The following is a 26716-nucleotide window of genomic DNA, read 5'->3' on the forward strand; positions in this document are numbered from 1 at the left end:
ACAAGCTGAGGTCCTCCGACTCTGGTCTGCTTGTTATCCCCAAGCAAAAGGGCACCACATTTGGAGAACGCTCGTTTAGTTTCATGGCTCCGACTCTTTGGAACTCTCTCCCAGTTTTGGTGTGACGCTCCCACCATCGCTTGCTTTAAATCAACTCTCAAGACCCACCTGTAATCTCTTGTCTTCCATGCTCTTTAAGCCTGATATCTGCTATAGCTGCTGTGTTGCTGCTACTATTTCATGTACTATGCACTTTCCACTGCATTTAATGTATTATGCTTTTTTTATTTATTTTTTTACTGTATATCATGTATTATGCATTTCTCTGTATTTAAAGTATAATGGATTTTCTTCTTGTTACTGCATCTTGTAAAGTGCTTTGTGATGGCGGTCCACTATGAAAGGCGCTATATAAAATAAAAATTGATTGATTGATTGATTGATTGATTGAGCAATTAAAAATATATTTTATGTGGCAAAGGTAATTTTACTCACTGGGAAATCTGATTAAAACTTATAAATATGCATGCTGCATGTGAGTGCTTAGTAGATTCTGCATTATGGTAAAACTTGTTTGGTTAAAAGTAAAAGCGAATCTCACACTGAATTGTATGTTTGACCAACATTATGAGGCAAATTTTGGAATCTGGATAAACAGTTTTCCCAGGTTTCTGAATGATGCTATGGTGTCATTACAGTGAACCTCTAGATGGCATATAGCACAGGAACAATATTTTTGTTTTACAGATAATCTAATCTGAAAGTTAACCAATTGAGGAGTTTTGAGCAAAAAGAAGCATATTAAGACGTATGTCCAGTAACTGGCGTTTAGGTTCAGGTTTCATGTCAGTGGTTAAAACCTTGCACATAATCCACCTTATAAAAAGTGTCTGTTTTAACTCTGACTTCAGCTGTAGTCCTGAACTCTGTACTATGGATTTAAGAACTTTAGTCAAGTCTCACTAAACCATATTAAATTTGTTTTCCTTCATATGTTACCTATGTATTCTGTCTTCTGCACCTGGTCTGAACTGCCCTAGAACTGGATGGTAATTTCCACTGAAGTGTTTATAATATGTCAAGTTTTTAACATGAGGCATATGTGTAGAGCAATGCAGGCCCCTAGATTGCTGCCAAGTCTAGAAGTCAGCCAACTGTAACAGGAAGCCAGTGTTGTGCGTTCTTCGTTAACAGTTTTATTATGTATTTTACTATACAAAGGCAACAAAACGTTGCCTCTTATGTACTACAGCGTATGTTTAGTTGCCTGTACTGTAATTAAATTCATTAACACAGATCTTGAGCAATCAGATCCAGGGCAGCAGTGTGTTTTTTCCCCTTTCACATCCAAATTCACCATTAACCATCATGAAGTCATAAATAATGACCTTTCCAAGAATGGAGTGGCTTCCAGTATGTAGCGTTGTATGCTAGACAATGCAAAAAAACAGTTTCTTGTTTTATAAAATACTTTAACAAACATGCACCATCTGTTAAACAAATAACACAGCCAGCTGTGTCTAATGTTTGGTCATAAAAGTATGATTTATGAAGATTCCATTTGTAAAACATTTTCTGAAGATTTCATGTCAGTATTACGTGCATTATGGCAATGTGCCCCCATAATAATAATAATAATAATAATAATAATAATAATAATAATAATAATAAATACATATCTGTGTGAATACATTAAGGAATTGCATATTAAAATATGTACATACTGTAATGAAATGTACTTGGCTATACAAAGTATTACTTCAAGATCATATTTAAATCTAACTACATGTTCACCGTTGGCCAGTTCTGCTTGCTATTTTTATAATTGTGTGATAACATAATGAACACACAAAGGTAAGTGTGACAGGGAGACCCTATCGCTGGTTCTTAAGTGCATGTATGCCTTTATGGAAGCAGCTGGGGCGTGCAACAGGAGCTGCATTGCTAAAGAACAAATTGAGTAGGTAGGGTCGCCATGTGCTGAGTTGATCGGGAAGTCCTGATTGGCTGGGAGGCATGCTCGAGGAGGCTGTGCCACAGCTCGAGACTACTGCATGGCCATAGCCATACAGATGGGCGCTAAGCGAAAGCTTGTTGTGTTTACATCGAGGAGAGAGCGTCTGCTACACGGAGAGAATTACAACACAAAACCCTTCCACTCCAAGACGTTACTCGTGAAGGCATTGCCCAGCCGAGGCCATTTGAAAAGGCCATTTGAAGAGGCTGGAGTTGCCGTGATGATGCCGGGATTCCAGAAGTCCATAAGTAGGTCCGTTTAAGGGATGTTGATCCCAAACAGTTAGGAGGGCTTGCGTAGAGTAGTAGATTCTTGGAGCGAGACGTTCCTTTTAGTGGGACATCATTTGTGTGGAAAACTTTTTTTTTTTAGCTTTGTTTCCTTTTCTTTATTAAATCTGACACTAGCGCTACCATTGCTGGTACCCTAGTGACAGCACGTGTGTTTATTAAATCTGTGTGCCTGTAAGGTGTGTCAACACCCACTTCTCTGCATCTGCCTCAGTATTATTCAGGAACGACGAACATATGTAAAATCACCCTGTTACAGTAAGTCATGCAGTGCAACATGTAAATAAGCAGGGCTCCAGAAACATGTATGTGTGAAAATCATCCCCAGATGTAAGTGCTAAGAACTAGGTAGCTCACTGGGCTAATTCACTTGCCTGTCACCTCTGAAAGCTACAGTAAATAAACTCAGCAACCAGTGGCCATCAGTCCATATCCCAACAGCATCACAGTTCAATTGGTAGTTTGTGCCTGTGAGAAGCCTAACAAAAATGGCAGATTGAGGGGTGTCATTGAGGATGTCAGCCTGCAGCCAGTGCCATTGCCCTTCACATTTAATGAACAGATATATAACATTTTATAAAAAAGTATGACCTTTAGTGTACCTTTCTTCAGGAATGCTCAGAACAATTCTCTCAATAAAACTTGACCAATCTCACTGAAAACAGCTATGACATGCACTGTAACTATACTAATGGATTCATTTTCAGAAACAGGAAGGATTTACAGTAATAATATCAGGAAACTTTATGAAGGTTATAATTATCTTTAGAAGCTCAATTTAATATTAGCTAGTTTTAATAGAATCGGGTATGGATATAGTGACAGATAAAATCTGAGTTCCTGATTACTGCATGAGACTTACCTGTTATTCTTTGTAAGAGTGAAGACAATTCTGGCTCATCACAGACTGCCTGTACCAAAGCCTTCTTCACCTCCAGTTCTGCCTCTTCAAGCTGCTTGCTCAGCACAACTTCCCCGACCAAGGAGTAGACATACACCAGCAGCACAAGCAGGTCCTCTGGGCTCTGGTCATCATCTGTCCTTTCTCTCTTGGACTTGATCATTGGCAAAATTTGTCTTAAAACTTCGGGCAAGTCGGAATCCCCAAGAGCCTATAATGAAATGACAGAGTTGTACTAGACTCAGCAGATAAATAAATGATGTCCATGTTGAGTTGATTATTGTACAGGTGTCCTATATAATCTGGAATTGGTTAATTTGATAATTCATTGATAATTCATAAAGAAACAATTTAGACTGGAAATCCACAACGTAACCAAAAGTAGACTTCACACCTCAAAAATGCCAAATGGAGTCAAAATCAAGTCATACATTTGAATGATTTCAACAAAAGTTAAAAACATTGAAACAATATTCATTCTCCAAATAACACATTTATAAACACAAGGCAGTAGAACCCTCTCGGTCCAATTGCTTTAATCAGACCATGTGTGTTTTTAATGATATACAAATGTTTGATAATTATCCATATGCTCAGACAAATGACAAACGGAAAACTGTTTTAGTTTCATCGACTTTAAATAGAACAATTTATTATAATTAAATCTTGGTAAAATGGGAGTGTGAAGCCCCGGGGGGGTATATAAATTAAACAGAAATTAAGTTAAGAAGTTTCCAACATAAACATTATAGTTGACCTGATTGAACCTTATATCTTAAATTTACTGTCAGTACAGTACTACTGTTAACTGTTAACAGATAAACTTATTACAACATTTAGGGAAAAATAACTGCAGCAGAAGTCTAGTAGTTGAAGCAGACAGAATAATATTTTAATAATAATGCTGACAACATTGTTTAAGGACGTTACCAGTAATGAAAATGTAGTTGCAATAAAAAAAAAACAACAGCTTTATCTTTGTACTGTAATAAAATAAGCCTTTGACTATGACTTCATCCTATTGCAAGAGCAGAAAGACACAGAATGTTCTGTGATCCAAGAGATTATTTTGCAGAATTGAAAACAGAGGGTTACAATATTATGTGCGACTTGCTGCAGAAGCATTAATACCAATTTTGTTTTACTATATACATCAGTACAGAATTTACAGATAGTACCAAATTTACATGGAAACACAAATTGTTGAAATTGAAATTGATATACCGATAAACTGCCTTTTATGATGGGCAGCGGAACATGAGAAGTATGGGGGTGAATATACAGCTTGCAGAGATGTTTGTGCGTACTGTTTGAACAAAATTCATTCTCAATTTTACATTTGCTTGTAATTGATTCAATAATGACATATATTCTCTTTAGTTCTACTTTGCAGATGAGCAAAATGGTTTTGAAATGTATCAAAAGATGTGATGACATCTAATGTTCAGTGTCATGTTTCTAGTCTCTGAAGTATTGGAGACCCCGCTTGCATTAAACCATATGTTCTCCGAGTTTGTTCTGCCACTCCCAACATTTATAGACAACAGTGCTGGAATGTGTTTTTATTTTCAGGGTTTCTTTGTTATCTTACAAAAAAGTACAATTGTCAGCAGCAAAACAACAAAGCAAAGAAAGAAACCAGGCTTGGAGTGTGATGTTTATTTTTTGGTTTCTGGCCCACGTTGTTGGTAAAAAGACAGTCATGCAGTCAGAGAGGCTCAAAAAAGGAAGGATTTTTTGTTTCACCTTTGAGATGATTGTTAAATACTTTAGAATTGAAGCACACGTAACTGGATCATTGGCCAGGTTTCCACACAGCTTAGAAAGCTGTCACTCTCTCTTCACAGTCATGATTTATGTGACGTAGCATGCACATACCACACACATTCCACACGCTACAAGTAGTGCATGTGTGTGAAACAATGTATGACACTGTGGGGGGGGATCGCTTTCACGCTAAAAAGCCATACCATCAGTGCTGGCAGATCTGAAAAATGAAAATATCTTATCGACGCCTCAATTATTGTATTTCACAAAAAATGATCGTTCATCCCACAAATTAAATAACACATGCATGTAAAGGCTTTTTCATCCTAATGTACGGTTAAGGAAAGGTCACGTGTGTGACGAATCATTACCGTTTTGCTAATTTGCATACGTTTTGCGTCATGTTTTGTATAATTTCTGGCAGGTCTGACAGCGCGTGAAGATGTGAAAAGAAAGTTTGCATCCAAATGCTTTTTAAACCTCATTCCGTTTAGAAAAAACTTGCTCGATCACACATGTACCAGCAGAGGGAGTTGAAGTGATCACAACGATATATCACGATAGATCATACATATATGCAAAAAAAGACACACTGGAAAAAAAACAGCATACAGTTCTTTGAAATCCTGCTACGATATCAACATGAAATGCGCTGCATGTAAACGTAAAAAGTGATACAAAATGATGGACTGAATGGGTTAACACTACTTCTAAAACATAGAGTAACTACGAGGGACACATATAAGAACATTTTTGAATTCCTAAAAACTAATTTCTTGTAGGAAAACGGTGTGCTGACTGAACATTACTCCCAAGCGCTTTTTACTGTAATTCATTGTATCCTTTCCAGAAAACATGGTATTTTCTTGTTTGGTTTCACATGTTTTAAAGCTAGAAAATTGAAAGGTCACTATATTATTATTATTATTATTATTAACAATGTGTTTTTCTTGGATGTGTATGCAAAAACAAATGAGGTACATTTTTCCAAGAATCCACAAAACAGAATTCAAAGTATAGTGATTTTTCAGAACACACTGTTTAAGAACAAATCTTTTAATATGTATTGGTCTTGTTAAAATGCAATACCCTGAAATTTGACAGCCAAAGTTAGCAGGTATCTAATCAAGATGTGTGGACACAGTGTGAAAACAGAACAGATTAGGTTAAGTCAGTCTGTAAAATGCTTAAATGTGACATACTATAGACGCATTGTTACAGATTTCGGTGAGTTTGCCCCTCTTACCAGATGTGTTGAAAGTGTGTGATAGTAAGTGGATTCATACTCATTGGAAGAAATGGGGGTGGAAATGCTAATATTCATAGTATTTAATGTAATGTTTTTGTTTGACTTGTCAGTCACTTCCTTGAATTGACTCCACATGACGTCTGTGTTGCGATACAAGTGTATACATTGGTTCATGCTCTGACCTGTGTGTCTTTGCTTGCTTGTATTCAACGTTTATACAATTCTTTTATGCATATAAAGTATTTTTGATCAAAAATCATTTGTTGAATTATTTTCCCTACATACATACTGTATATACCAAGAACTACTGGAGCACTCTTTTTAAGCACTATATTAAAATGTGTATAAAACTATTGTTGCGTCGCATGCTTATGAAACTGTTCTGTGTTTTCGCTTGTTTTTCTTCAGGATTATGTTTGTGACACAGTTTTTACAGCCTGCTTGGTACACGTGAGGGAGACCTGTTACTGCACGAGACTTGGGCGTGGTGTTAAGGGAGTTATGATTGGTTTTACTGTTTAAAATGTTGGGCTATAAAATAGGGTGGTTTCAGCAGCTCAGAGACGACTTTTGGGATGCAGCGGGACCACAGGCCACTCTGTGGAGCAGTACAGAATTGCAGTGTCCAAGATTTGTTTTTTGACAGTTTTATTTTATGTTTTCTGTTTACCCGTCTTTCATTTTGTGCCTGAGTTCGACTCTGTTGGCTATTCAACAGTAATTTCCATCTCCAGTCTTGCAATAGCTGGTTTGCAACATTATTATTCTGTAACTTTATTTTTGTTTTTCAATATACATGCACAAAAAGACTACATTAAAATAGTGGTTTATTAACATGATAAAAGCTCAAAGGATGGAATTTACAACTGTTTAAAATGTGGATTGCTCAACTGTTCGAAAGATGGGATGTACAACTGTTCAAAAAATGGAAATGTATAACTTCAAAATGTGGAATGTAAAAAAAACAATACAAAAAAAATTAACTCGTGTGAAATTAAGACATAAAAAACTTCTAGTTTGTGAAATTAACACAGACATGACACTTCTGTACATGTGCTGTGCACTTGCCACAGCTATGGTTGTGTTTGTCTCTGTCGCAAAATGTCTGCAACTTCATTATCACTTTCACTTTTATCACTAACCTCATTGTGATTAGAGTAAGTTTCATCACTGTCTTGGTCTGGCACATTTTCGTGTCCAGATTCGTCTTCTGATAACTTCTGAAAGTACTGCAAGTACTGTATTGATCTATTTATTTTCACTAAGCAATACATATTTGTACAGTTGTTGATAAATAAATCACATCTGACAAAGTCTTTTGTACTGGTAGCGATTCAAAATAAACGTGAAACTTTCAAGTTCAGCCACTCGATTGTGTGATCGAACTCCCGTGCACAAAGCCAAACCCAATGACGGTCAAAATGACAACTCCGGTAATTCTAGGTATAAATATTATATGTCCATACGTTTCTGCAACCCTAGGTCTACTGATGCTTTGAGATGTTTAATACATATATTTAAGAAAAATCAAAAAAGCACAGTCGCCTAGCTGCCAAATCAGTGGAGAAAAAATGCATTTAAAAAACGCGATCAGTCAAAAAGACTGTGTTAAACATATTTGTATATCGCCCAAAAATTAGTTAGCTAGAATTATTGTGGAGTATTTTGAGATCTATATGATACAGGCTGTACACAATAAATAAAATTCTACTAAATTGGCGTCAACATGTTTGCAGCAATACTAATACGTTTGGGAGACAATACAAGAGAATTTTGCTGCCGCTCTTTCTTGCTCCCAGACATAATCTCTCTCTGTAAACTTTGTCTATGTTGCATTCACCAGACAATCTGGGTGTCTATTTAATAATATAAGTATCGCCTAAATACAACTGTTGGCATGTGTAGCAGGGCGAGCAGCCCTGTACAGTGTTTATTTTAGAACAGGATCTCCCCTTCCGCCCCTGTGTTATTTTGTATTTGTTTATTTTATATTTGTGTTCATAGATGACGGCGAACCACCATGTGTTTTGTATTTGTTTATTATTTTGTATGACGGTGCAGCCGTGCATTTCTGTGTTATTGTTTTAAAAATATTTGTGTTTATAAATGACGGCGAACCGCTGTGCGTGTTGTTTTGCAGCGTGGATGGGAAGCCCATCCACGTTTAATAATTAAAACCCGTGCAGAAGGTGGCCATCTCCCTAATCGGGAGATGGTCACTGGTATAAATACCTGCAGCTCTCTCCATGTTAAGGGGGGTGTTCAGAAGTGGAGAACAGAAGAGCGAGAGGCGAGAAAGATATTTAAAAAAGAAAATAAGGATCAGTGAAGGCAGTTGCTCTGCCTGACCTTAGGGTTTATTTTTTGTGTTCGAGATTTGTTTTATTTCAAACCTTTTATTTTGCTCTGTGAGCAATTGCTATTTTTTGTTCAAATATTTTGTTTATTTTGGTTCTTTAATAAAACGGCGTACGGGCCACTGCATCGTACCTTCTGTTTTGGTTGTGCTTCTTCTGGTCTGGGTCCCCGCAAAGCCATTTCCTGCCACAGCATGTTTTTACAGGACCATAAATTCAGCAGTTAATTCTGTATTATAACAGCGTCATCTTGCTTTCCTGTGGTTATCGGTCACAGGCTATGAAGTCAGTAATTGCGCAAAGGTTGCATCTTCCACTCCTTACGATAGCACTGTGGACAGCGTTTTGCTTTCATGGTCGATGTCGACTCATCCTCATACTTGCTTTATCTTCACAGGAGTACCTGGATAATCCACCTCACTTATCATGATTCCACCCTTTAAACTTCTAAATATGTCTTAAAATAATTGAGAAATGTGTCCAACCATCACACGCAGCTATTAAAAGCACATTCACAAACACGTTTTAACATGTCTCTGCTCACAAGCGATGACACAAAAACAACTAACGAATCACCAACAACTTGCTGGAGCAACAGTCAATCACTGAGGCGATAAAAATGGTTCATTATTGTCGTCTCCTGTCTCCTCCCAATGACAGAAGATTAATAAAATTATCGAAGATGATTTTTTTTTTCAACTGAGAGTACTCCATGGACCTTCCTGAATTATCGTACATTTTGGCAACATTCACAATTATCTATCACACAAACTATCATCTGGCAGCACTGCCTACAACTGACGAAAACATGTCCGGAAGTTGTACATTATGCTTATAAGACTTCAGCAATGAAATTCCTGTTTGTGACGTAACCTTGTGCAACTTTCTACTATAAATGAAGGCCATGCCAAGTAATCCTTTATTAGACTGAGATCTGCTGAAAGTAACCCTGCTAGGCTTCTTTGACCAAATAGGAAAAAATAGGCATACAGTACAAGGGTTTATTTTTTAGTTTTTATGTGACACTATTTATTTAACGTTTGAAATGATTGGTCATCGGATTACTGATTGCTTAAGCCTAGACTTTTCTGTCCCTTGGCAAAAACATGCAATAAATTAGAAATTAAAATCATATTTGTAACAAAGTATGTATTATATTAGCAGAAGGGTGTTATTGCTGAGTGCTACTGACAGCATCAGGTTTAATTCATTGAGAAAGTTTTGTTTTAAAAGTACGAAAACATGAAAAAGAAAAAACTGTTAGTTCAATGAATTTGTTCAAAAAGACAAAAGCAGTCCTGTGGAATTTGGATTCACTTATTTATTATTATTATTATTATTATTATTATTATTATTATTATTATTATTATTATTATTATTATTAAGTGGAAAATGCAGGGTCGGGTAGCCTATTGTAGATATACTCTACCCATATTTAAAAAATATACTGCACTAAACATATTTTTTAACCTAGTGCTGGTATTTTAGCTCAGTTCAAACATAATTGCTGAAGCTATGGTTATATGTAAGTGTATAATAGGTTTATAATATATATGCAGTCAAAAAATGTTTAGCAAAAAATACAAGGATAGTACACAGTGCTTTCCTATGGAATGTTCTTTTTTTTTTTGTATTTGTGTAACGCTATCCTCGGTTTATGTTTTGTTGCCCGTACTTTTTTTTTTTTTTTATTACATTTTTTTGGTGGCCAAATGAGATGCTTCAAAACAAACATACAACTTTCTGGAAACCCAGTTTAAGAAAGCTGCATGATATCCGAAGTTGCTCAAGGCCAAATTAAAACTCAGACATAAACATTTAAATATACCCTCCCAGATTTTAATATTAATTGGGTTATTTGGAACAATAATTTTTTTTGTCTAGAAGAAAACTACTTGGAAACACACACAACCTAAAAGTACTACCAAAATAGAGTGAGAAAAAACTTGTTTTTCTTTTTCTATGGAAATTGCCAGTAGGTTAAAATACAAATTATCCAAAAAGTTCAAATGATGCAAAATGTCATTAGAAAACAATAAATAATTACAGCTTGTTCCTCAGATGCCAACAGCTCTATAGAGACAAATTTTGACAAAGTAAATAAAAAACAATGATAAATACAGCTTTGTTTTAAACACCCAAGTAACACTACAAAAGGTTTATTCTGTCTGATACACACACCAAGTTACATTTACGTATTAAACATAGAAGTTAAATTACAATAAAACAGTGTTAACCTGAAAAATGGATCATGGGAAATCTAGTGTCAAGCTGAAATAATTTGCAGGCTCATGTTTCACTGGTGTGTTTGGAGACAGTTATATTACAGGCCTCGCCTGTGTATACAAGGCCCTAGAGGCTGGAACCAGCTCTTGACTTGGACAGAGTGGCGTGGCTAGCTGCCACATAGGGGGGCACTGGGAATTCAGGTCAGTCAGAGATTCCCAGCCAGCATGTCTCTGCCAAATCCGAGCAAACTGATTTAGAAGTTTCCTGCGAAATGTACCGTTAACCACTGTAACTTCAATCAATCATCTAGCCTGAATAACACGCCCCCAAAAAATCAAGACTACCCGTGAACATGTTTCCTGCTGGCTACACAGGATTCACGTGCAGCTGCATTGTTGTTATTAGGAAAGTCAATAAACATAAAATAAAAAGCAGGCCAGTTCCAGGCTCTTCAACCTCTCTATAAACTTTCCTTTTTGCCTGCAGTGGCGCCAAGAAAGGAAACAAGGCCTTCAGTCCACTCCTGACTTTTACGATGATGTTGGATTGATTGCCCCTAAAACCTAATTCACACAGGAGTTCAAGCTAGCCATCTTCTTTTTAGTGGCTTCTGATGACTCTAATGCAGAGGAGCATTGTATAAAATTGAAACACAGACCGGGTGAGAAAAGCTGGAGGACATCACCTACAAATCTCTATACGTACATTATATAACAAAGACACTAATGTAAACTTTTTGTGTAATTGCTTAAAGTAAAAGTACATTAGCATTACTTACTTGAAAACTTGTATTATTCTAATGTCAGTTTTATTTTAAATAGAAAACAAACCTTTTATAAGGGTTACAGTAGTTTACTTGACACGCCAATACAGATTCCATTTAAATTCTAGGCAAACGCGACATAATTTCAAAAGGAGTTAGTTATAATATATATATATATATATATATATATATATATATATATATATATATATATATATATATATATCATAGTACAGAGTTCAGGACTACAGCTGGAGTCAGACTTACAACAGATACACTTCTTTTTTATAAGGTAGTGAGTGTATGGATGAGTTTCTAAGCCACATTGTTGCTGCTGAATAATTGGAATCCTTTAAGAACTGACTATCAGCTGCTAGGAATCAGATGAGCACTGATGGCATTCTACATTTCTAATGTTAATTTCTAACAAAAACAGATCTAAATCTAAACAACTCATGGTCAGGTTACAGTATTGTATTAAAGTAAGAAAGGCTGACAGCACTATCGGAGGCCATGTTGTCTTCCGCTGGGCTTTATATGGAAGGGGAAATCATAACTTAGACACCACTCATGAGCGGGTGGTGTTGGGCAATAAACATGAGAGCGGGGTCATGGCAGGTGGGAATTGAAATGCCTCTCACGCCTTTCTTGGAACTAAACTTAAAACACAAGTGGTCACACGAATGATGGTCCCTGGGAAATACTGGACTGTGCACCACGAAAACGCTACTATAATAGGATAAGGTTGTGTTCACCCCTTATTCAAGTTTACCACAGTAAATCTGCATGGGAATCTGTTTTCTCATGCTTTTCCATTTGTTATACTGTCCATTTACCACAGTATAACACTTTGCTATGTTTTTAATATGGGAAACTTTTGTAAGGGATGGCTGCAGTTTTTATACCATATGAACTGTTTTATATTAAGTTAAATATCCATATTTAGTCTGGCATACATAATAAAATGGAGTCACCAATCTTAGTATAGTCCCCCTCCAGTAGACAAGCAGTTCATGTTCACCCCATTTCACATTGTATATCAATATGAAACACAAATCTTCATGGTTTGGTTTTGTCACATTTTTGTAGGCGTATGGTTAAAACTCCCTATCCCTAAATGAAAATTGTCTCCTTAGTTCCCTCTTTTACAGCCACATAAAATTGGAAACCTGATTGGTTGGCCCATCGATTCATGGATTTAGCTACCTGTTAGGCTGAAAAGTCTGCAGAAAGCTCTGTTAGGAGTGATGTAGAAACAGTTTATGCACTGAGACAATTGCTATCAAAGCAGACTGTTTAAAGTACTGTCTGTTGAGGCAAGACAATCTCTACAGTAAGAGAACTTGTCTCGAATGCATCTGTATCAGGGAAGCTGTGTCGCCCCTTTAATAGCCTGAAGAGTGTTTTGTCATCAAACAGCAAAAAAATGCATAAAAGCATGTGACATTCTTATTCCTGTCTTTCCTAGTTTTGCCTTCCTTGACTGTAAGCTGTCTGGTCACATGTGTACAATTAGTGTTCCAATACTGCGATTTTATCTGAAATAAGGCTACTCCTGTTTGATTTGCATGTATTAATGGATAGAGGCGATGAATCTTAATTTCTTATCAACAGATGCATGATTTACAACTTGTTCTCTAGAGGCAAGGGGCCAAATAACATATACATTAAAAGCATTATCCAAAACTTTACAAAACAGATGGCAAACAAGGTAGGATATTATGAGAACACCAAACAATAAATAAGTGAAAACAGCTAGTAGTGCTTCAACCATAATAATAATAATAATAATAATAATAATAATAATATTTAAGTTTCAAACTCAGAGAATGGAGTGTGTTAATAAGTCTTAAATGTCTGTAATTATAAAATGTTCACATTTTGCATGTGTGCTGTATACTAGTAATAAGCCAGGAGAAAAGTTTTTAACTGGTAAAATTCCCAGTGTCTTTTACAGTAGCCAGGAGCCCATTTCTGGTTACAGGTGGTGTTCAGTTGACGAGTCAGTTTGTAGGTGTGGGGTCTGTAACTCTGAAGTTCAACTGTAATCCTGAAACAGAAAATCTTATCTCACACACCTTAGGGTTTACTCAAATCAGTCTAGTCAGCAGCCGTTCTAAATATAGTCAATGATGTCACTACATCAACCAATTACAATGCGCTTCTCATGTCAGCATGGCAGCATATTTTAAGAGTAATAATAAACCAAACTGCATGTGAGAAACAAAACCCAGGGGCAGAGTTAAGGTTACAAACATGACATCTTCATAACTGCTTACTTTTACTAATGGTTAGGGCTGTATCTTTTTCACTATAAAAAATGGCTTATTTAAAAAATATTTCAAGATATTTCACGGTTAACATACTATTTATTAAAGCAGAAAAAATGTTGTCACATTCAAAGTTGGTCATTTTCTCTAGTATTTCAATGCTTACCTGAAAAACAGAAAATGCTAAATTGTAGAAATATATATCTATATATATATATATATATATATATATATATATATATATATATATATATATATATATATTACATCCGTCTTTTAATGACATTATATTTTCACCATCAAATAAACAAAAAACAACATATGTGTGAAATGTTCTCTTCTTGTACTGGACAGAGCAGTATTTTGCAGAAATACTTCCAATCTTTGATGCTGCTGGTTTCTTTTTCATTGAAGACATTTTAAAAGAAATTGTGCATCTCTATGTAGTGTGTTTAATAATTTATCAGAAGCAAAGTAAACCGGCTGCCAGGTTCCTAATGTAACGTTAGTGCGTCAATAAGGCGTCAATAAGGCAAATGTTTGCTGTATTAATTTGTATAAGTGATAAAAAATATGTATATTTACACTATTCTAACAGAAATTTGAATTTTCATGGTGAACTACATATTACACGGCAAGGTGTTAATTTCACAGAAACTGTGAAATCCTTGATGACCATGAAAAAAATACAGCCTTACTAATGGTTTAACTTTTAGAGGTAAATACCCTATACCACCTACCCCCCTTTAGCAAACCCAACAGACTCCAGAGTTAGATTACAGAAAAACAAGATTTCTTTCTATCCTGAGATTTTTTTTCAGTTGGCATCATAGAAACATATTTAGACAACAATGGGAACTGAATACTCAATATCATATCTGCTGCTTTCCTTAAATCTAGTATATGAGCAGAGGCTTCCCCAATTCCATTCTGAACAGCTTGCAGTGCAAGACACAATGGTTACCTTATAGTCCCAAAGTGGAGTCATGGCCATGAATTTGAAGAAAGGGAAATGTGACACAGCTGAAAAGGTGAACGACTTAACGGCCAGCGTACAACTTAATGCAGTAACTCAAACCAGGCATAACAGAACAAAGGAGCTTTGTTTTAGGATTTTAACAAATCTGTACAGATACTCATCTTAAATAGGCTAGTTTTGATCAATAAAGACAATTATTACATTTACCTGACTGACTGATTACAAACAGTAGAAGATGCTTTATGGCAACTTGGCTTGATTTATAAATTCAACTCATTAGTGTACAGCTGTGTTCAATTTCTTTGTTGAGTATCTATAGTGGGTGGTTAATATTGGGAGTATGACAAATAACAAATACAAGTAAGTTCTGAATTTTATTAGCACAGAATGCCCTCTTTTTTTTTCCCTTTCTGAAAAACAACTGTAGCTGTTCCGCTCAACTTAATGTCAGATTCCACTAAGGAAGTGAATCATCAAATGCAGACTTATTTTTTTTAACCATGACCTCTGCTGTGTCTAACTCAGCTAGCTGTGATTTAACTCACTAGGCTTGTTGGCTTTGGCAAATTAAAGAATATGTCTTAAAACAAAAAACATAATGGAAAATTATATATATAGTATATATATAATATATATATATATATATTCTTATTATATATATATATATATATAATATATATATATTGTTATATTTGTTGTTGTTGCTAAAAACACAGCGTTCCCTAAAACCTAAAAGCCTATTGTATTTAGGAAACAACAAATGTGCACGTGGACTTCATTAAAAATATTCCTGGGAAAATGTCCTGCTAAATTGCTTAACAAGAAATGGATAAATAATTCCAGCCACTTATAAAACATAAACCTCAATGGAAAAATCTGTTACATTGTTTAAAAACAATAACCTTAAATACTTTTGGAAGCTAGACTACTTTGTCTTTATTTGACATAACTTCTACTTTAGAAATCATTTACTGTTTCACTGGATAAACAAAAACTGCATTATTTGTCTCCTTTGAGCATATTCCAGTCAAGGAATGACTAAAACTTACAAATCCTCCCCAAAACTTGACTGCAATACATTTATCATGTTGTACACTGGTCAGGACTCTGGTTTATTCAGCTGTCAAAAAAAAACTGGCACAACAATCTAAATCAGTGACGCACAGGCCCCTCTGGCGATCTGCTGTTATCTAATGACAGAGTTCAGAATAAACAGAGAAAATGGTCCGTCCTGTTACTAATTCAGCCACAACTGTTTGTAATTATCTTGGATGCCTTAAAGCCAAATAAAATAAAAAGCAAGAACTCTATTCACACATATTCATTCTCATGCATAGCATACTCAATACTATACAGTAACCTGGGCTCTTCTTGTTTCTACTAGGTATCAGCAACAGTGAGAGATGTAGAATAAAGGTTTTCCTGGCAGTAGTGGTTTGCTGAGGGTACACTGAACTTTGGAATGCTATTTAGAAGTATTTAGGTGCCTTTTGTGAATGTAAAATTAAAACAATACAACACTGATTTATATTATTCTGTTATATCACATAATATTTTGAGCACCTCAAACAGAGCTTAATTATATATTTATTTAGGGAATAATAATAATTTGGTTTAGAGAATGAATGTATTAGGGATCTTTTCTGCAGTAAACACAAATGAAACACAGAACTCGGCTGTTAGGTAATCAGTACAAACAAATATTAATTATGTATTTGATTAGTTTTATTAGAAACACACAGTTTCAAAAGTAGTTTACAACTTACTGCTTTGGATTTTCACTGCCAATGGCAGCATTTTTCTGAGAAACCTGGATGACATGGCAGCATGGTTTTTTTTAACTGCTGACATCTACTTCTATGCTTCTCTTCACATGGGTTTCACTGCAGAGCGCTAAGCAAAACCCCTGAATATTTGTGTAAGAAACAATAACAGTTATTATTATTATTATTATTATTATTATTATTATTATTATTATTATTATTATTACCAAGAACAACAATTTGGTGGATAATTACCAGATTAAAAAAAAAAAAATTGGTATTCTTTTAATTTACAATTGTTGCCTACATTTTGTAATCTTGGCATGCTAAGTTCACTGCAAGTTCAGGCATTTCTCATTATGTGAAAGAAAACTACATTGCTAATTGCATGCTATTGGGACTGTAAAATGTGATATACAATAATTGCTAAGGAAAAGACCTATAAAGTATAATGTAAACAAGGTAGGAGACACAACCCCTTTAAGAACACAGGAATCTTATCAAAGACCATATCAAAACCTTAGTGTAACACTGATAAAAATCCAGAATAGACTGATAAAAAAAAGAAGAAAGATTGTAAAAGCTTTTTGTGTTTCAGCATAAATTATTGTTTTAAAGGAGTTAACACTACTACCCTGAGCAAAAGATAACTGCTAAATATGCCTGTAAAAGGACACAACACTTACTTGTTTCTCTATACCTATCTAGGCAAATTGCCACCCAATGACCAAAAATAAGAACCAAACCGCTTACATTTTTACATCATTCAGTGAGTTTGATTTATATACATAACTCTGCTTTTAATGGACAAAATACATAAAAGATACACCACGAACATTCATGTATTATAGTTATTTCACAAATGAGGTCCTACATTAAACAGCCGATCAAGTGCTGCATTTACGTTGCAACAGGGTGTACTTTACCCCCATAGTGTTGAGGGCAAGGGTTTTGCCATCAGCACATGCACCAGTATTTCCTGGTTATAAATGTCACTGTTTGTTTACCGACTCATTTGGTTAACAATCAGTGATGCAGCTCCAGGTGCTTAATTGGAGCCACAAAAACAAACCTCAATCTTAAAAGTATGGATCAAATTAAAAGTCAGCTAGATTTGAGATCAAGTAACAGTTTCAGTTTAGCAAATGAATTGCTTAGAAAGATAAAATAGAGTGGTTTGAGTTACACAGTGTAAAAGACTGAAAGAACAAAAGAAAGTTTTGACTTACAGTGCCGAGAAAAAGTTTGTGAACCCCTTAGGATTTTCACATATTTCAAACTTAAAATGTTATTAGAGCTTAATCTAAGTCCTAATGATAAAGATAACCTCATTAAACAAATGACACAAAAACATGATACTTGTTCAACATTTATTTATCCACAAATGATTCAACATTCAATATCCATGTGTGAAAAAGTATGTGAACCTTTAGATTCACTAACTGGTGGCACCCCCTTGAGCAGCAGTGACTTCAACTACTGTAACTGTTGGTCAGTCTCTCACATTGGTTTTGAGAATTTTTGGCCCATTCCTCCTTACAGAACTGCTTCAACTCAGTGACATTTGAGGTCTTCCTTGCATGGCAGCTTGCTTCAGGTCCTGCCACAACATTTCAATGGGGTTTAGGTCTGGACTTTGACTAGGCCATTCTAAAATGCGGAATTCCATCATCAGCAGCTATTCTTTTGTAGATCTGCTTGTATGTTTAGGATCATTGTCTTGCTGCATGACCCACTTTCAGGTCAGCTTCAGCTCATAGACGGATGACGGGATGGCAAGCTGTCCAGGTCCTGAGGCAGCAAAGCAGCCCCAAACAATCACACTCCCACCATATTGCTTGATGGTTAGGATGAGGTTCTTCTGTTTGAACACAGTGTTTAGTTTTCGCCAAACATAACATTTCTAATTGAGGCCAAAAAGTTCTACATTTGACTCGTCTGTCCAGGGAACATTATTCCAGAAGTCTGATGGATTGTCTATGTGCTCTTTTGCAAACTTCAGACGGGCAGCAATGTTCTTTTTACAGAGCAGTGGTTTCCTCCTGGCTATCGTTCCATGAACACCATTCTTGTTCAGTCTTTTTCTGATAGTTGAGTCATGAACACTCACATTAGCCAAGGCGAGAGTGGCCTACAGATCATTGGATGTTACTCTGGGGTTCTTTGTGACTTTCTTGATGATTTTCCGGTTTGTTCTTGGAGAGATTTTGGTAGGACGACCACTCCTGCGTAGAGTGACTGTGCTCTTGAACTTTCTCCATTTGTAGACTGTCTGACAGTGGATTGATGTCGTCCCAAATCCTTAGAAATGGTTTTGTAACCATTTATAGATTGATGAGCATCAATAACTGTTTTTCTGAGGTCCTCTGAGATTTCTTTTGATCGTGGAATGACGTGTTTCCACACACCTGTATGATGAGGACCAAACTCACAAGGTTTCTGATTTTTATATAAGGTGGGGCCTCCCAAACTCACCCCTGAAGATCTACCTAATTATTTGAGCACTAAGATTCTAATTATCCCCTTAATTTAGCTTAAACCAGGGGTTCACTTACTTTTTCACATATCCTGAATCTTAATTACTCATTGTTTGTCTAATTCATACATCATTTTGTTTCAAAAGACATGGAATTGGTTAATATAAACCCTATTCGATTTTTAAGAAAACACTGGTTTTGATTCAAGAAGGCTATCGTGGTAAAACTACGGAATTTCCATAATTATCATTGGGGTTCACAAACCTTTTTCTCGGCACTGTAACTTAGTACCCCTTGAGCATGTTCCTATCTTGAGATCTCAGTGTACTGATACTCCAGGGAGATTGCCTGGACTGAAAAGCAGTGCACAACCACTGCATGAACATGATATTAGTCAAGCTGATTAGGGCCAGGTTTTCTTTCTTTACTCAGTGAAATTAAGGCCAGAAAAAAGAATGATTCACCAAACTGCTTTCTAATCTTTATATGAATAACTCAAATGTCACAGTGCAATAATAATTACCCTTTCAAAACAAATACAACATCCAACATTTAATGTTACTTTTGAAGTCACATTTGTTTCAGGCCTGGTTGTCCCTGCTGGATTTGTCTGGCAGAAATAATACAGTACCGTGAAAAAGTATTTGCCCCACGTCTGATTTTCTGCATTTTTACATATTTTTGACACTGAATGTTGTCAGATCTTCAACCAAAATCGAATATTAGATACAAGGGACCCTGAGTGAACAAATAACACAATTTTGATACTTACAATATTTCATTTATTTATTAAAGAAAGTTATGCAACACCCAATGCCCCCCTGTGTAATTGCCCCCTTAGACTCAATAACCAGTTATGCCACCTTTAGCAGCATTAACTGCAACCAAACGCTTCCTGTAGTTATTGATCAGTCACAGCGCCGTGGAGGAATTTTGTCCCACTCCTTCATGCAGAACTGCTTCAACTCAGTGACATTTGTGGGTTTTTGAGAATAAACTGCTTGTTTCAGGTCCTACCACAACATCTCAATGCGGTTTAGGTCTGGACTTTGACTAGACCATTCCAAAACTTTAAGTTTCTTGTTCTTCAACCATTCTGATGTAGACTTGCTTGTGTGTTTCGGATCATTGTCTTGCTGCACACACCCAGCTGCGCTGGACGGAGGGCCTAACATTCTCCTATAGAATTCTCTGAGACAGAGCAGAATTCATGGTTCCTTCAATGATGGCAAGTCGGCCAGGTCCTGATGCAGCAAAGCATCCCCAAATCATGACACTACTGCCACCATGCTTGACCGTTGGTATGAGGTTCTTACTGTGGAATGCAGTGTTTGGTTTTTGCCAGACATAACGGGGCCCATGTTGGCCAAAAAGTTCCACTTTTGACTCATCTGTCCATAGAACATTGTTCCAGAACTCTTGAGGATCATCCAGGTGCTTTTTGGCAAACTTGAGACAAGCATTCATGTTCTTCTTAGTGAACAGTGGTTTCCACCTTGCTACTCTGCCATCTGAATTCCATTTTTGTCCAGTGTCTTTCTGATGGTGGAGTCATGAACACTGACCTTAGCTGAGACGAGAGAGGCCTGCAGTCCCTGGATGTTGTTCTAGAGTTCTTTGTGACTTCCTGGATGATTTTACACCTTGCTCTTGGAGAGATTTTGGCAGGACGGCCACTCCTGGGAAGATTCACTACTGCCCCAAACTTTCTCCATTTGGACAAAATGGCAATATGATATGCCTCTAGAACCTGTGTGCTGACAACTTCACTCTGATGGTAAGGGCCAAAGTTAGTCAGATTTGTATTGGGCAGGGCTGGCCCAAATCATGCCTGATTGTTATCCAAAGTATTCAAACAGCTGACCCTAATTATCCCTTTAATTGGGTTGAGTTAACTAGGGGGGCAATAACTTCTTCACACCTGAAGATTGCATGTTTTATTACCTTGCACACCAAACAAATGAAAGAAGCACCAAACTTTGGTGCCATTTTTTCTCTCAGACCCCCTCTATATACTACCACAACCCACAGAAAGATCTGACCAAATTCAATGTGAAAAATGTGCTGTTACTTATTAGCAGAGAGTAAGTTTAACATATTCTTCTGGCAAGTGTGCCACTTTATTTATTTGTCTCTAATGGATTAACTCGTATCAATAATGTATCATTGGTGGATGGATAACCCTCCACAGAGTTGTATTTTAATTAAGCAAAGCAGTGTACTTAATTGCATAAATACTGGCAAAAGTTCAAACAAGTAAATCCTTTCAGTTCTCTTCGTAATGAAAAGCTTTTAAAGAGATTTCAACTAAAGATTTGCCTCATACACTTAAGCCCACGTTTGTAATGTTTGTATAAGTGTGGGATATAAATCTTTCTAAAATGAACCCCATAGTTTTCAAACAAGGTCATGTGTAATAAACTGCCTGTTTCCGTTTATCTTGCCTAAGCAAGCATTTTTGGGCCTACCCTGAACAGACTGGAACCAATTTAATGTGCACCAGGTTTAATCCACCATCCTTCAATCTTTTATGGGTGGACTGTATGCAGTGCAGTAGAACTGGCTTAAACAAGGACATTAAGTGGCTTTTGATTAGTTTTTCCGTGTCAGATTAGAAGAGGAAAACTGTGCTGGAATGAGGCATGGCATCACAACAATTTTGTTTTTACAACATGTGCTCTCAGTTTCTTTAAGCATGGTTTACAAAAAAAAAAAAAAAAAAAAAACTTAGATTGAAAAAAAAGATAACTTACTGAGATGTCCAGAAATCAAGATAAAAGATGCTGTGATTATGCGTTGCCTCGGTTAAAAAGAAATAATGACTTTTACTGAGACATTTTATCTTGTTTCCAGTTTCATTTTTCTATTTTGTCAAAATAAATGTCTTTCCCACTGTTGCCACTGCATCGCTAACCAAATAGTGTCTACCTGCCATGTGAACTATATGGAAATAAGTTTTTACCACCATATCTTTTTTTAAGGGTTATTGGAAAAAAATGGAATAGAAAAAAAATAGCAAAAAATTCTTAAATTTTATATATATATCTATATATACGATATATATTATATATATATATATATATATATATACACACACACACACACACACACACACACACACACACATATATATATATATATATATATATATATATATATATATATATATATATTATAATTAGACCACCCTGAAGTATAATCTTTTCTTCTCCAATTCATAAGATTTAAATTTGGTTCAGTTAGGAGTGTGCTTGCCTGATATGTGCTCAAATGATTCTTGCTGAAAATATACATCTCCTCTAAAGTGGTAATGATAAAAGATAACATTCAGATTGCTGGCTGTCTCGTTAAATATTAATTATACAAAGGTTCACTGAAACTACGGTTCTGCTTTTTACTGCCTATAATCTGTTAACCTGGGAGTTTGGAAAACAAGCAGCTCCATCTGATTTTAGTTTCCTAGTTTACTGGACCCCTAGCTATTTTAGATGGCAAACTACCAAACTGGCAGCAGGCATAGGGATCAGACATTGTAAAAGCTGGAAGTGTTATGGTCTCTCAATTAAATAGTAATAATAAAAAGCAGCCCAGCACCTGGATTCTGTTGAAACATGTCTCACTCATAGAAAGTGACTGCAGCATACTCAAGGAGGTAAAGATTCATAATCTCCACCACAGTCCAAATCAAAATAAGTAAGACTGTAATTTGGTACTAATTAATGCATTTATATATTTGTTATAAAAATATGCGACATAACAAAAGTCAACTGAAATTGAATTTGGGGGAGGGGGGCGTTTTGTACTCAATACAGACCTGAACTACCACCTAACAGTAGGTGGCACTAGTGTATTGGTAATCATTTCAGCACATGTGGGGTTTAATCTGATTTTGTTTAGCACAACGCTCCCTTTAAAAACTTTTTTTTTTCAAATGTCTTGCATTTAAATAAAATTGGTCCTCTTTTTATTCTTGTTAAAATTAATAATGCAAAAAACTAAATGGTGGTGGATAGCCATGGTTCACCTCTTCACTGTTCGTTTCACTAGTTATTTACTGAATAATTTCTTTTGGACAAAACCTAAAAAGACTTCACCCCACCCCCCTCATATTTTTACAGTACATTACAACAAAATTAAACAGAATTTCGGGAAAATATGAGACATTTCATCTGGAATACAAAGATATGTGTTTTACTTAAAAATGTGTAATTTAAGATTGACTTCATCTTAAAATTTGAAATGTTTTAGTATGAGGACTTAACTACTGTTCTTTAAAAAAAGCAACCTCTAATTTCTGTTTAAATTAGATGCCACATAGTGTTGTTCCTCACAGAAACACAAAGCAACAAACTGTGCACAGCATTAATTTTGCCAGTTCTTCCCAGTATCAAACAGGCCACTAAAGATCAAATTTGACAGGGGTTCCAAAATGCACACATTGCACTACACTATGTAACTCTTGACCCTCGTGCCCCTCTGTGGTAAACAGCCAGAGGAATCTGGCACACAGCAGTTCTCCCCAAGGGTCAATGGAAAAGCACAGGGCAGGATGATTGAAGACTTCACTCTGGAGTTGCGTATGCTAAACCAGGGGAGGGCAAGCAGATCTGCACATGTGCTTGGAAAGGTCTAGAGGACAAACCACAACATAAACACAATAGGCAGGTTTTAGCTGCACTTCCAGTGATATTAAGATCCAGCATGGTTACCTACTTCTACATCAGGAGGAACATGTTGTTTACTGCCAGGCTACACTAAAATGCTAAAACACCTCTATGTTTGTAAACTAGATTTTTTTCAAGCATTTTTTAAACAAAGGATACACAGGATATTACGGAAAAATGTGTTTTTGGACTCAATGCAAAGACATCATGAAGTTCAAAAAAATTATTCTTTTGGGAAGGCATATTTAACTGCATGAGCTCCTTATTTTGAAGCCAGTTTTAGTGACTTGTCTTGGCAACATTCCCCAGAATAATGAAATGGATGGTTTTATTATGGGATTGCCAGACAATACACTCTGGAAAGTATGAAGACAGTCAATGGCTGGATCATCACAAGGAAGCTGCAGGCAGAGTGACTCTTGCTTCCAGAGTTTCAAAGAGCTAAATCTTTCGATACATATAAAAAAAAAAAGAAAAAGAAGAAGAACAGGAACTTTTTGTTTGAATAATGCAGTTCTTAAAAAAAACAAACAAATAAAAAACACAAGAATTTAAGGGTTCCGTTTATCTGCGTTTTTGGATACTCCTTCAGAATAAAAGACACCATAACAACTAATGTGTGTTAATGGCTGGTCCATCACATGGTAGTTATTTCCTCACCAAGCCCCACTGTATCCTCTCAGGCAAAGTAACTTTGTAAACTCCAAGAAAATACACAAGCCCATCCGCGTCACCGCAGTGGTATATATTATATATATATATATATATATATATATTATATATATATATATATATATATATATATATATATATCACATACATTTTCATAGTCTGTTGCAATAAGTATTCAGACACCCTCTCATATTACCGAATTACAAATGGTACATTGAAATTTCGTTCTGTTTGATATTTTATTTTAAAACACTGAAACTCAGAATCAATTATTGTAAGGTGACATTGGTTTTATGTTGGGAAATATTTTTAAGAAAAATAAAAAACTGAAATATCTTGCTTGCATAAGTATTCAACCCCTGTTCTGTGGAAGCTCCCAGTTTGCACCGATGAAAGAAATTGCCCTAATGAGGACACAGTTACCTTACCATTGGCCTCCACCTGTGAACCATTAAAGTTGCTGTCACATTTTCTGGATAAAAACCCCACTCATTGGTAAGGCTGTGAATCTGAAGGAAAACGAAGACCAAAGAGCATGCTACAGAAGTTAGAGATAAAGTAATACAAATGCATAGATTAGGGAAAGGGTACAAAATAATATCCAAGTGTTTGGATATCCCAGTGAGCACAGTTGGATCAATAATCAGGAAGTGGAAGCTGCATCACACCACCCAGGCACTGCCAAGAAAAGGCCATCCCTCAAAACTCAGTGCTCAAACAAGAAGGATACTTGTGAGAGAAGCCACTGAGAGACCAACATTCACTTTGAAGGAGCTACAGAGTTCAGTGGCTGGGAGTAGAGTAATGGTGCACCAGTCAACCATATCAAGAGCTCTGCATAACATTGGCCTGTATGGGAGGGTGGCAAGAAAGAGGCCTTTACTCAAAAAGTACCATCTGAAAGCACGTCTGGAGTTTGCCAGAAAGTGACCCAGCTGTGATGTGGGAAAAGGTTTTGTGGTCAGATGAGACCAAGATAGAGCTTTTTGGCCAAAACTCAAAGTGTTATGTGTGGCGCAAACCTAACACTGCCCATGCCTTAAGACACACCATCCCTACAGTGAAGTATGGTGGTGGCAGCATCATGCTGTAGGGATGCTTCTCATCAGCAGGGACTGGGCATCTTGCTACAATGGAAGGAAGAATGGATGGAGCAAAATACAGGAAAATACTGCAAGAGAATCTGCTTCAGTCCACTAAAAAACTGAAGCTTGGGAGGAAATTCACCTTTCAGCAGGACAATGATCCCAAGCACAAGGCCAAAGCAACATTGGAGTGGCTCAAGAACAAAAAGGTGAATGTCCTACAGTGGCCCAGTCAAAGTCCTGATCTCAATCCCATTGAGAATCTGTGGCACTATTTGAAAACTGCGGTCCACAAGCGTCGTCCAACCAACTTGAACAACCTGGAGCAAATCTGCCAAGAAGAACGGGCCAAAATCACTCCGACACTGTGTGCAAAGCTGGTACATACTTACCCCAAAAGACTTAAAACTGTTATTGCAGCAAAAGGTGGCTCTACCAAATATTAATGTATGGGGGTTGAATACTTATGCAAGCAAGATATTTCAGTTTTTTATTTTTCTTAAAAATATTTCCCAACATAAAACCAATGTCACCTTACAATAATTGATTTTGAGTTTCAGTGTTTTAAAATAAAATATCGAACAGAACGAAATTTCAATGTACCATTTGTAATTCAGTAATATGAGAGAATTGGTCAGGGGTCTGAATACTTTTGCAAGGCACTATATATATATATATATATATATATATATATATATATATATATATATATATATATATTTTTTTTTATAGAACTTCTGAAAAAAAAAAAGGATTTTTTTTCCTAAATAGGTTTATCAAAGTCTTGTAATAGTTGTAGAACATCGTCATCTGCAGCAGAGAGAGTGGCACTGATTCAACAGTCAACAGGAGCTGCGCAATAGTGGATGCCGAGTAGATGAAAGACTTTATTTTTTTCAATTTGCCGAATAAAATCATATTTTTTCAATAATGCACTGTAGGAGCTAATGTAAAGAATTCAGTAATGAAATACATAAGCCCCTGTGGTGGAGTGTCCTGCCCATATATATACACTGAGTGTACAAAACATTAGGAACACCTTCCTAATATTGAGTTGCATGGCATTTTACAAGGAGTTGAAAGCTTTCCACAGGGATGCTGGCCCATGTTGACTCCAATGCTTCGCACAGTTGTGTCAAGTTGGCTGGTAGTGGCTCTCTGCTCCGAATAGCTTATTCCATCTCATCCCACAGATGCTCAATTGGATTGAGATCTGGTGACTGGGCAGGCCAC

General features: G+C 36.2%; 1 protein-coding gene across 1 annotated transcript in view; it reads right to left on the reverse strand.

The window, feature by feature from the left end:
• Positions 1 to 26716, reverse strand: part of scfd2 (sec1 family domain containing 2) — a 229292-nt gene that overhangs the window by 125253 nt on the left and 77323 nt on the right. Inside the window, exon 5 of the mRNA XM_041224930.1 lies at positions 3170 to 3419. Coding sequence (XP_041080864.1) covers positions 3170 to 3419 — 250 coding nt within the window. The remainder of the gene's footprint in view (positions 1 to 3169; positions 3420 to 26716) is intronic.

The sequence above is a fragment of the Polyodon spathula genome, chromosome 2, assembly GCF_017654505.1.
Source record: "Polyodon spathula isolate WHYD16114869_AA chromosome 2, ASM1765450v1, whole genome shotgun sequence".
Classification (NCBI taxonomy): Eukaryota; Metazoa; Chordata; class Actinopteri; order Acipenseriformes; family Polyodontidae; genus Polyodon; species Polyodon spathula.